The sequence below is a fragment of the Gymnodraco acuticeps genome, unplaced genomic scaffold (genome assembly GCF_902827175.1).
Source record: "Gymnodraco acuticeps unplaced genomic scaffold, fGymAcu1.1, whole genome shotgun sequence".
In the NCBI taxonomy this organism is placed as follows: Eukaryota; Metazoa; Chordata; class Actinopteri; order Perciformes; family Bathydraconidae; genus Gymnodraco; species Gymnodraco acuticeps.
Genome location: NW_022990143.1, coordinates 2,071 through 14,873, shown reverse-complemented (window position 1 = coordinate 14,873; position 12,803 = coordinate 2,071). Strand labels below are relative to the sequence as shown.

Sequence of the window (12,803 nt, the reverse complement as noted above, 5' to 3'; positions counted from 1 at the left end):
AACGGCATGTCTGTCCTGATAGTACTTTAGCTGCGACTATCTGACCTGTAGTTTATAAAAACAGACAAAACCTTTCTTTTATTGAATCAAAACCTTTTCTTGTTTTTGTTTCATGTTCTTCGATGAAAGCTCGAGGACAAGAGTTGAGGTGATGTTCTGGTTGAATCTGTTATCTGGTAGAAGTGGAAAATTACAATCTAAATATCAGTCAATCCTGCGTAAGTTGTTGAAGATTTGTGTTTTTATATTTGCATCGTTTCTGAAGCTGCAGCACGTTTCTCCTGATGGAAACTGTTTGGTTTTTTCGTTTGCGCCTATTGGCCACCGTACATACTCTTTAGCTCAATGAGATTTCCTGATTAAAAGTTATATAACAGTTACTGGTTGCACCTTAGACTTCCTTATGCAAGCCTAAAGTGAACTCCCTTCCCCTCACTTTTTATTCTAATGACAGACACGATTACAAAGATAAATGTAGTTTGTAGTTTTTACGGAAAGTTAAATCCAAAGCAGTAGACTGCACTTTCTGTCCTTTATTGTGACAGCTCTTTGAAAGCCCCCGCTGACTTCTTGTCTTTCCAGATGAATCAGTTATCTGCCGTCAAAAAAGGGCGTCTGTTTGAATGAACGCAGATGCCTGTCCAATGTAATTAGTGTAAGAGAGTGCAGGATGAACACGGATTTAAAATATATATATTTGTTTTATGAGCTCCTCACAGAGAGCCTGTTACTCCGGTGAGGCGCTGAGTCATCATGTGGAAACACCTGAGGAAGACGTGCATGTGCGGGGAAAAAAACAACGTTATGTAACGCTGTGACACATGTCTCCTCGTGCAACAACCTGCAGAGCGCCGTGACTCATGGTGTGCCTGCAGAGACACACACTGACTCCTGAACACACTTTTCCGCACAGCAAACAGCAGAGAGTCCCAGGAGAAGACGGAGGATGTTGCTGGGGGCAGGACTGAGGGAGAGCAGGGTGGGGGGGAGTAACAGGGCCGTGCTGGTGTCCGTGGCACAGTTTGACCCCGGGGTGAGGCTCGGGAGGAGGCCTGGAGCCCAGAGAGACACCAAGAAACTCCACAGAACGCTCAGCAAGCTGGGCTTCAGAGTGGAGATCCACAGCGACCTGAGCGGGGACCAGATCTACCAGCTGTTCCTGGAAGGTACACACACACACACACACACACACACACACACACACACACACACACATTCAGACACCCACAAACACACACAAAAAACATAATGAATAACACACACACACAGTCAGACTTAATGTATAGTTATGCACCATGACATCAAGTCAAATTCCTCGTACATGTCAACCAGCTGTGTGCGTCACTCTTTAGTGTCCGTTTCTGATTCTGATAGAGATTCAGGAAGGTAACACACACACACACACACACACACACACACACACACACACACACACACACACACACATACTGAATAACACGCACACACACACAGTTAGACTTAATGTATTGAGACTCTGGAAGGTAAGACGCTCACACACATACTAAGTTTATAAAGACTCATGAAGGTAACAACCTCTGCCTAACACACACACACACACACACACACACACACATAAGGCAAGGCAAGGCAAGGCAAGGCAAGGCAAGGCAAGGCAAGGCAAGGCAAGGCAAGGCAAGGCAAGGCAAGGCAAGGCAAGGCAAGGCAAGGCAAGGCAAGGCAAGGCAAGGCAAGGCAAGGCAAGGCAAGGCAAGGCAAGGCAAGGCAAGGCAAGGCAAGGCAAGGCAAGGCAAGGCAAGGCAAGGCAAGGCAAGGCAAGGCAAGGCAAGGCAAGGCAAGGCAAGGCAAGGCAAGGCAAGGCAAGGCAAGGCAAGGCAAGGCAAGGCAAGGCAAGGCAAGGCAAGTTTATTTATATAGCACCTTTCAACACAAGGCAATTCAAAGTGCTTTACAAAAAACGAAAGACATTAAGAAAATGGCATTTAAAATTAGTCATTAAAAAGAAAAGCTAATAAAATAAACATTAAAAGAAAAAATACATGGATAAAAGATACAGTGCAGTTTAAGATGTGAATAGTTCAATTAAAAGCAGCGGCAAAAAGAAAAGTATTTTGTCTGGATTTAAAAGTAGTCAGAGTTGCAACCTGCAGGTTTCTGGGAGTTTGTTCCAGATATTTGGAGCATAATAACCAGTGGCGTTTTTATATGTACAAAAGTGGTGGGGCACAAAAAACTTAGATGTCTATAAGCTTCTGCAGTGAGGTTCATAGCTGGCGAGGCACTGGCACTGACTCTTCAGGTTTACAAATATTATATTTTGACCTAAATCAAAATATAATATTATTTTCAAAAGCTTTTTTTGTCTGATGCTTCAATTAATTTTAAACAGACAGTTCAACAAAAGGATACCCAAACAATTTAATTTGATCATTTAAATATTGAATTGTTCTCTCTTAGTAAGATCCCATTTTCAATAAAATGGTGGTCTTACCTTGACTTGAAGATTGAGTCCATTTACCTATCCTTCTGGACAAAAATCTCTATTGCTTTTTTGTGGAGGGAAGCCATGCGCAGCTTGCTTCTGGGTTTTAGGACGCCTCACTGCAGCTCTCTCGTCTCCTCTTCACACACCACACTTTTCGCGGCACACGTACTTACAGCCAATCAGCTCTGAATGATGTGAGATGACGTATGGTGGGGATGGCAGCTCTATGCCCCTATGGTCATTAATTTTTTGCCACACACATTAAATAGGAAAATATTCTGAGCATGCGCAGTGTAGTTTTTACAGTCACCGTTCACTTAGACAGGGAGAGGGAGGGGCAGGATCGGGTTTTGTCCCACATGGCTCTAAACAGCTCAATAGGCACACACTGTAGACACTAATTAGAAGAACACAGACTAAAACAGCAATGTACAGACGAATCAGATGATTAAACATGATCTTAAAATATATTTTATATATTTTTTAATTTATTTTTTGGATTTTGTTGTAATCATTATTTTTAATACTTTCTGCTGACACTAGGTGGGCTGTGCCCCACCTGCCCCTAATGACCAGTCGCCACTGATAATAACTGAACGCTGCTTCTCCATGTTTAGTTCTGACTCTGGGGACAGAAAGCTGACCAGTCCCTGAAGACCTGAGAGATCTGGATGGTTAATCATTTAGCAGGAGGTCAGACATTTATTTTGGGCCTAAACCATTCAGTGCTTTATAAACCAGCAGCAGTATTTAGAAATCTATTCTTTGACACACAGGAAGCCAGTGTAAAGACTTCAGAACAGGAGTGATGTGATCCACTTTCTTAGTGTTAGTGAGGACTCGAGCAGCGGCGTTCTGAATCAGCTGCAGCTTCCTAATAGATGTTTTAGTGAGACCTGTGAAGACACCATTGCAGTAGTCCAGTCTACTGAAGATAAAAGCATGGACATTTTAATCCTAGATATATTCTTTAGGTGATAGTAGGCTGATTTAGTAACTGTTTGAATGTGACTGTTGAAACTCAGGTCAGAGTCCATGACTACACCTAGATTTCTGGCTTTATCTGTTGTTTTGAACATTGCACACTGAAGCTCAGCGCTAACTTTTATACGTTCTGCCTTGGCTCCAAAAACCATTACATCAGTTTTATCTTTGTTTAATTGGAGAAAGTTCTGACACATCCAGTCATTGATTTGTTCAATGCACTTACTCAGTGTTTGAATTGGAGAATAGTCTCATCTTATTTTGTTGTTTTTCATTATCTGAGCCAGTGGTAGCATGTAGATGTTAAAGAGAAGAGGCCCCAAGATGGAGCCTTGAGGAACCCCACATGTCTTATTTGTCAACTCAGATGTGTATTTACCTATAGAAACAAAGTTGTTTCTGTCCTTTAAGTAGGATTCAAACCAATTCAGAACTGTTTCCGAAAGTCCCACCCAGTTTTCTAGTCGGTCGAGTAATATGTTGTGGTCAACAGTGTCAAACGCAGCACTGAGATCTAATAATACTAACACTGAAGTTCTGCCACTGTCTGTGTTTAAGTGGATGTCATTAAAGACCTTTACAAGAGCAGTCTCAGTGCTGTGGTTTGGACGAAAGCCTGACTGGAACACATCGAAACAGTTATTTAAATGCAAGAAATTACTCAACTGTTGAAAAACAACCTTTTTGAATGATTTTACCTAGAAATGGGAGGTTTGATATGGGCCTGTAATTGTTCATTACTGAAGCATCTAGATTATTCTTTTTTAAGAGCGGTTTAATGACTGCAGTTTTCAGGGCCTGTGGAAAAATACCTGAGTGAAGAGACTTGTTTACTATATGAAGTAGATCTGAGGCCATGCAAGGCAAAACATCTTTGAAAAATCCTGTTGGAATAATATCAAGGCAGCAAGAGGAGGATTTCAGAAGTTGAATAATGTCCTCTAGGTTTTTATCATTAATCTGATGGAATTGTGTTATGGTGTTTGAATTGATATTAGGTGACGTTCAGGATTATAAAGCTGAACAACTGTCTCAGAGTCAGTCGTCTCATAACTGTGTTTGTCAGGATATCTGAAATGACCAGGTTAGCTACGTTAGCTAGCTAGCTTACAGCAGATCAGCAGTAACATCAGAATGAGTCATGTGATCACATAGTTAAAATAAAACCATAAAACATTTAATGGTACATTTCCAACAACAGAGACAGTTGATCAGTTTTATAATCCTGAACGTCACCAAGCGCTCCGTCCCAGCTGTGTACATCACTCTTTAGTGTCCCCTGGTCTCCCAGCTGTGTGCGTCACTCTTTAGTGTCCCCTGGTCTCCCAGCTGTGTGCGTCACACTTTAGTGTCCCCTGGTTTCCCAGCTGTGTGTGTCACTCTTTAGTGTCCCCTGGTCTCCAGCTGTGTGCTTCACACTTTAGTGTCCCCTGGTCTTCCAGCTGTGTGCGTCACTCTTTAGTGTCCCCTGGTCTCCCAGTTGTGTGCGTCACTCTTTAGTGTCCCCTGGTCTCCCAGCTGTGTGCGTCACTCTTTAGTGTCCCCTGGTCTCCCAGTTGTGTGTGTCACTCTTTAGTGTCCCCTGGTCTCCCAGCTGTGTGCGTCACTCTTTAGTGTCCCCTGGTCTCCCAGTTGTGTGCGTCACTCTTTAGTGTCCCCTGGTCTCCCAGCTGTGTGCGTCACTCTTTAGTGTCCCCTGGTCTCCCAGCTGTGTGCGTCATTCTTTAGTGTCCCCTGGTCTCCCAGCTGTGTGCGTCACTCTTTATTGTCCCCTGGTCTCCCAGCTGTGTGTGTCACTCTTTAGTGTCCCCTGGTCTCCAGCTGTGTGCGTCACACTTTAGTGTCCCCTGGTCTTCCAGCTGTGTGCGTCACTCTTTAGTGTCCCCTGGTCTCCCAGTTGTGTGCGTCACTCTTTAGTGTCCCCTGGTCTTCCAGCTGTGTGCGTCACTTTTTAGTGTCCCCTGGTCTCCCAGCTGTGTGCGTCACTCTTTAGTGTCCCCTGGTCTCCCAGTTGTGTGCGTCACTCTTTAGTGTCCCCTGGTCTCCCAGCTGTGTGCGTCACTCTTTAGTGTCCCCTGGTCTCCCAGCTGTGTGCGTCACTCTTTAGTGTCCCCTGGTCTCCCAGCTGTGGGCGTCACTCTTTAGTGTCCCCTGGTCTCCCAGCTGTGTGCGTCACTCTTTAGTGTCCCCTGGTCTCCCAGCTGTGTGCGTCACACTTTAGTGTCCCCATGTCTCCCAGCTGTGTGCGTCACACTTTAGTGTCCCCTGGTCTCCCAGCTGTGTGCGTCACTCTTTAGTGTCCCCTGGTCTCCCAGCTGTGTGCGTCACTCTTTGTCCCCTGGTCTCCCAGCTGTGTGCGTCACTCTTTAGTGTCCCCTGGTCTCCCAGCTGTGCGCGTCACTCTTTAGTGTCCCCTGGTCTCCCAGCTGTGTGCGTCACTCTTTAGGGTCCCCTGGTCTCCCAGCTGTGTGCGTCACTCTTTAGTGTCCCCTGGTCTCCCAGCTGTGTGCATCACACTTTAGTGTCCCCTGGTCTCCCAGCTGTGTGCGTCACTCTTTAGTGTCCCCTGGTCTCCCAGCTGTGCGCGTCACTCTTTAGTGTCCCCTGGTCTCCCAGCTGTGTGCGTCACTCTTTAGTGTCCCCTGGTCTCCCAGCTGTGTGCGTCACTCTTTAGTGTCCCCTGGTTTCCCAGCTGTGTGCGTCACTCTTTAGTGTCCCCTGGTCTCCGTTGTGTTTGAGCTTCTTGCAGCGTTTGGTTTCTGCAGCTTTTAGTAAACGCTGCCATGTCTCCTCAAGTTGCTAAATGTTCTCTAAACGCTGCATGTGTTGTCAAGTTGCTGAAGATGTTTCTTCATGTGGAACCTTTGTGTTTTTTTATCTGCATCCTTTCTGAAGCTGCAGCGTCTTCCTCCTGATGGAAGAGTTTCTAGCACGTCAGCACCTGTAGGCCTCCGTACTTAATATCCCTAGAAATAGATCCTCAGGTTATATAATGCAAATGAAAGTAAAACCTGACATTTTCCATAGTTAATAATTATATAAAGTATTATGTAAAACTCTTGATCATCAAGTTTTACTGTTTTGTGACTCTTGGTCTTTGTGTGTCCTTGATGTGTTTGCTGAAGCATACACACCAAGACACACACACACTTTGTGACACACACCCAGATAATAAACAGTTTATCAGCTGTGTGTGTTATCGCTCAGAGACTGAACCGTAAGGCAGGTCATTAGCAGAAAATGTCTCGTGTGAATATGAAGTATAATGTATATGAAGCTTAATGAGTAAACACTCAGCTGTACACTTTAATGACAGTTAGTATAACCTGGAAACTGCAATATATGTATACATTTAAATTATGTGTCTATGGTAGATTATTATTATATAAAATATATATTATATAACTGGTTTTAATCTGTAAATAATGTGATTTGATTTGTTTTAATTATTATTTATTTGTTGTTATTTTTTTCCCTCGCAAAACATAATGGCATGTTTTTTATTTAATTTATTAGAATTATAATAATTATTATATTATTGTTTTAATTTGTTTAAATATTATTATAATCTATTGTTATTTTTTTATATTATGGCATGTTCTGTCGTGAGTTGAGGAAAAGTACTTGTCATCAAGATATGTATATGTTGCATCATCACTGACACAGTCATGTACATACTTGCACAACATACACACACCCACACCCACACCCACGCACACGCACACTCACACCTTACTGACAGAGAGCAAGCATACATCCTGTCCTGTAATTATTGCATACTTTCTGCATTGTTTAACCGTGTGTGTGTGTGTGTGTGTGTGTGTGTGTGTGTGTGTGTGTGTGTGCAGAGAGCAGGCGCCCTGTTAAGGATTGTTTTCTCGCCGTCTTGTCGTCTCACGGTGACGAGGGCTGTGTGTTCGGGGCTGATGGGAAACCTGTCCTTCTGTCACGCATTTACAATTACTTCGACAACGAGTGCTTTGAGGAAAAGGCCAAAGTGTTCCTGATACAGGTCTCTACAGGACACACACACACACACACACACACACACACACACACACACACACACACACACACACACACACACACACACACACACACACACACAGAACATCTTCATCGGTAGTAGATGAAACCGATTTCTCAGTTACTGTCTATCAGCAGCTACATCTCGCTGCTTCTGGAGATAAATCCAGTTCTTTAACCCGTGTCGTGTTCGGGTCAAATCTGACCGTGTTTCCATCGATCATAAATATTGTGTTTTATATTTGATTGCTTCAAGGCCTTCAGATATACTCCACAGGAGGCATTTAAACATACACAATTGCTGATAGCCACTTTCATTGAATTATGGTGTTCATGGTCGAAAATGACCCCCATAGGAAATGCATGGCTAACCGTAAATTATGTCCATCCATCAGAGAGCACACACACATCGAGAAAAGGTTCATTTTGAATACATTTGAGTGTCTCTTCTTTGTATATTCACTGCAGTTCTTCATGTGAACTAGAGTTTAAAAGGGAATTAAATAACATTCAGTGATGATTCATGGTTTTGTGTTTCTTTTCTTTTTTGTGACCAACTTTTTATTTATTTGTTGCCCTCACAAAGGGACTTATATACACAGATACAAATGATATAGACAATACAATATGGTTTTGTGTTTCTATAAGAGCAGTTAAAACCAGGACCACCAGAGTAAGAGGGAAGGAACGAACATGACAACAGGGTTAGGTTTCATTGACTCTCAGAGGAGAATACAAAAAGGTATAAGGACATGATGTTCACAAGATACAGGGATGGAATTGTTTAATCATAATTGGGTGTTTAAGGTTTATTTATGTATTTGGTTTGTTATTTTATCTTTTCTTGATTACCATTTTCCTCTTCCATGTATTTGTTTGTTTATTTATTTGTTGTTTTTATGATTTTGTTTTGTTTGTTTTTCAATAACAATTGTTTTTAATAACTTCTTCCCAACCCTTCTCGAATGTGTAATTAAGTAGATCATTTGTTTATATATCATTTGTAAGTCAGTCGTATTTTTGTACGGTATCATGATTCTCATGTTTCATTTCATTATTTATTTTTTGTATTATTGTTTTACACATTCAAAATAAATCAAATGACAGTGTTTCCCTGCAGGCGTGTCGGGGGGGCGCTCTGGATGACGGCGTGGAGGTGGACTCAGTCACTGACAGCAGCGAGTGCAGCTTCACTCAACATCTCTCTGTTCCCATAGACACAGCTGTGATGTACGCCACGGCTCCAGGTAAACTGCACCTGTACTGTACCAACATTAGCCGCCTTTAGCTTAGCGGTGGTGACGTGAAGTCATGTGACCGTGCTGTAGTTCCTTTATAGCCCAACATTAGCCTCCTTTAGCTTAGCGGTGGTGACGTGAATTCATGTGACCGTGCTGCAGTTCTTTTATAGCCCAACATTAGCCTCCTTTAGCTTAGCGGTGGTGACGTGAAGTCATGTGACCGTGCTGTAGTTCCTTTATAGACCAACATTAGCCGCCTTTAGCTTAGCGGTGGTGACGTGAAGTCATGTGACCGTGCTGCAGTTCCTTTATAGCCCAACATTAGCCTCCTTTAGCTTAGCGGTGGTGACGTGAAGTCATGTGACCGTGCTGTAGTTCCTTTATAGACCAACATTAGCCGCCTTTAGCTTAGCGGTGGTGACGTGAAGTCATGTGACCGTGCTGTAAATCCTTTATAGCCCAACATTAGCCTCCTTTAGCTTAGCGGTGGTGACGTGAAGTCATGTGACCGTGCTGTAAATCCTTTATAGCCCAACGATAGCCACCTTTAGCTTAGCGGTGGTGACGTGAAGTCATGTGACCGTGCTGTAGTTCCTTCATAGCCCAACATTAGCCTCCTTTAGCTTAGCGGTGGTGACGTGATGTCATGTGACCGTGCTGTAGTTCCTTTATAGCCCATCATTAGCCACCTTTAGCTTAGCGGTGGTGACGTGAAGTCATGCGACCGTGCTGTAGTTTCTTTATAGCCCAACATTAGCCACCTTTAGCTTAGCGGTGGTGACGTGAAGTCATGTGACCGTGCTGTAGTTCATTTATAGCCCATCATTAGCCACCTTTAGCTTAGCGGAGGTGACGTGAAGTCATGTGACCGTGCTGTAGTTCCTCTATAGCCCAACATTAGCCTCCTTTAGCTTAGCGGTGGTGACGTGAAGTCATGTGACCGTGCTGTAGTTCCTTTATAGCCCAACATTAGCCTCCTTTAGCTTAGCGGTGGTGACGTGAAGTCATGCGACCGTGCTGTAGTTTCTTTATAGCCCAACATTAGCCACCTTTAGCTTAGCGGTGGTGGCGTGAAGTCATGTGACCGTGCTGTAGTTCCTTTATAGACCAACATTAGCCGCCTTTAGCTTAGCGGTGGTGACGTGAAGTCATGTGACCGTGCTGTAAATCCTTTATAGCCCAACATTAGCCTCCTTTAGCTTAGCGGTGGTGACGTGAAGTCATGTGACCGTGCTGTAAATCCTTTATAGCCCAACATTAGCCGCCTTTAGCTTAGCGGTGGTGACGTGAAGTCATGTGACCGTGCTGTAGTTCCTTCATAGCCCAACATTAGCCTCCTTTAGCTTAGCGGTGGTGACGTGATGTCATGTGACCGTGCTGTAGTTCCTTTATAGCCCATCATTAGCCACCTTTAGCTTAGCGGTGGTGACGTGAAGTCATGCGACCGTGCTGTAGTTTCTTTATAGCCCAACATTAGCCACCTTTAGCTTAGCGGTGGTGACGTGAAGTCATGTGACCGTGCTGTAGTTCATTTATAGCCCATCATTAGCCACCTTTAGCTTAGCGGAGGTGACGTGAAGTCATGTGACCGTGCTGTAGTTCCTCTATAGCCCAACATTAGCCTCCTTTAGCTTAGCGGTGGTGACGTGAAGTCATGCGACCGTGCTGTAGTTCCTTTATAGCCCAACATTAGCCTCCTTTAGCTTAGCGGTGGTGACGTGAAGTCATGCGACCGTGCTGTAGTTTCTTTATAGCCCAACATTAGCCACCTTTAGCTTAGCGGTGGTGGCGTGAAGTCATGTGACCGTGCTGTAGTTCCTTTATAGACCAACATTAGCCGCCTTTAGCTTAGCGGTGGTGACGTGAAGTCATGTGACCGTGCTGTAAATCCTTTATAGCCCAATATTAGCCTCCTTTAGCTTAGCGGTGGTGACGTGAAGTCATGTGACCGTGCTGTAAATCCTTTATAGCCCATCATTAGCCACCTTTAGCTTAGCGGTGGTGACGTGAAGTCATGCGACCGTGCTGTAGTTTCTTTATAGCCCAACATTAGCCACCTTTAGCTTAGCGGTGGTGACGTGAAGTCATGTGACCGTGCTGTAGTTCATTTATAGCCCATCATTAGCCACCTTTAGCTTAGCGGAGGTGACGTGAAGTCATGTGACCGTGCTGTAGTTCCTCTATAGCCCAACATTAGCCTCCTTTAGCTTAGCGGTGGTGACGTGAAGTCATGTGACCGTGCTGTAGTTCCTTTATAGCCCAACATTAGCCTCCTTTAGCTTAGCGGTGGTGACGTGAAGTCATGCGACCGTGCTGTAGTTTCTTTATAGCCCAACATTAGCCATCTTTAGCTTAGCGGTGGTGGCGTGAAGTCATGTGACCGTGCTGTAGTTCCTTTATAGTGTTTCCTGGTCTGACGTCCTCCCTCCTCCTCTCCTCAGGGTACGGAGCCTTCATGCACCCTCTGGGCTCGGTCTTCCTGCAGACTTTCTGCCGCTTGCTGCAGGAGGAAGGAAACCGTGAGATGGAGCTGACCCGCCTGATGACCCGTCTCTCTCACAGCGTGGCCTTCACCTTCCAGGCCCAAGGAGGCTCTCTGGCCGGGAAGAAGGAGATGCCGTGCTTCCTGACTCGACTAACCAGAGAAGTGTTCCCGTTCGCCTCCATGCAATAGAGTGGTGCAGGATCGAGTCCTAAAACCCGGAAGTGAGTCAGCATTTCACCACTTCCTGTTCCCTCGTCTCAGAGCCAATGGGATTTTTGAGGAAATAAGGTCTGTGGTTGAGACACGTTGAAGAGACGGATCACGTTTGGTTCTACGACATTAAATCCATCAGCAGTGACCCCACTGGTGATTTCTGAAGAGTGGACGTGTCTGAGAAACGATGGTTGTTACCAAGTGGCTGAATAGGACTACAGAAGTCGTGGAGGTCGTTGTACGTCATTACGCCGAACACGTGAACACTCCTCTAAGTTAGTTTCTGTTCTGCTTGAAAGCAAGTCCCTGCCTCCTGCAAAGTGTTCAAACAAACGCTTCAACTTGTACCATTTAGAATCTGTGTGTTTGAATATGGATCTGAAGTTGGCGTGGCGTTGAAGTCGTGCTGCTGGACTCGGCCGTAGTTCCTTTATAGCATAACGTTAGCATTTAGCTTCTGGCAATTAGATTTATGATTAGAACATTATAAAAGTAGGGTAGACATGTGGAGATTATCCGGCTGAACAAAACGTGCATTTATCAAACAGCTTCGTTTTCCACAGATCTTATTTTTTACAATATTCCAAATCCTATGGAGAAATCCCGTTGCTTTTTTGACGAGGGAACCAGCAGCTTATTTCCAGGTCGGCCTACAAAAATACGTCATCACTGCACCGCTCTATTGAAATCATTTCAAAGCAGAAATGTCAAGCATCATCTAGTTTGAGTTTCGAGCAAATTTGCTGTCACCTACGGCAACATTTCATAATTTTAAATATCATAACGTTTTCACCGATTGGTCAGAAGAACCAAGTTCATTTTAAATATGTTTACAGAGAATTGATTAAACGATAAATGATATGGCAGATTAAACAGTAAAAAATATGTGGTTACAGCTCTGTTCAATCTTTACAAAGATAGCTTTTCCCACGCCTCGACACGGACTCCTTCCATCAGCTAGACTGGAGAAACCTGACTGCATGTGTGGAGTCAGTTCTCATTAGCAGGGCTGTGATCGAATAGTCCAACAAATCAGCTCATTGTGTTTGTATTGATCACATGAATACACATTAGTATAATTGTATGAAGCTTTCAGAATAAACAGCCGATGGATATTTATTTCTACCTTCAGATGACGTGAGAAACCTGTTTGTATTTGTATTTATATTTTGAATTCCTGTAGAAAATCTAAAGATGTTATCAAGGAAACTACTTGTCTGCTGAAATACTCTGCATATTGTACATACTCTGAAGTTCACGTGTGCGTGTGCTACCTCAAAATAAAGAATTATTTTAATGCTTTAACTTCCATTTCATTTGTTGATTTTTGTTACTTATATATTTTTTCAATATTATAAATGTCTTTATTTTATATATTTTAATTTTATTT

General features: G+C 43.7%; 1 protein-coding gene across 1 annotated transcript; it reads left to right on the top strand.

Moving 5' to 3' along the window:
- The first annotated feature begins 319 nt into the window (after positions 1-319).
- On the top strand, positions 320-11,551 carry LOC117546830 (caspase-7-like). The gene is made up of 4 exons (XM_034217188.1): positions 320-1,166; positions 7,297-7,460; positions 8,595-8,721; positions 11,157-11,551. The coding sequence occupies exons 1-4, from the start codon at positions 947-949 to the stop codon at positions 11,387-11,389; spliced, it is 744 nt and encodes a 247-aa protein (XP_034073079.1). The 5' UTR covers positions 320-946; the 3' UTR covers positions 11,390-11,551.
- The last annotated feature ends 1,252 nt before the right edge of the window (positions 11,552-12,803 follow it).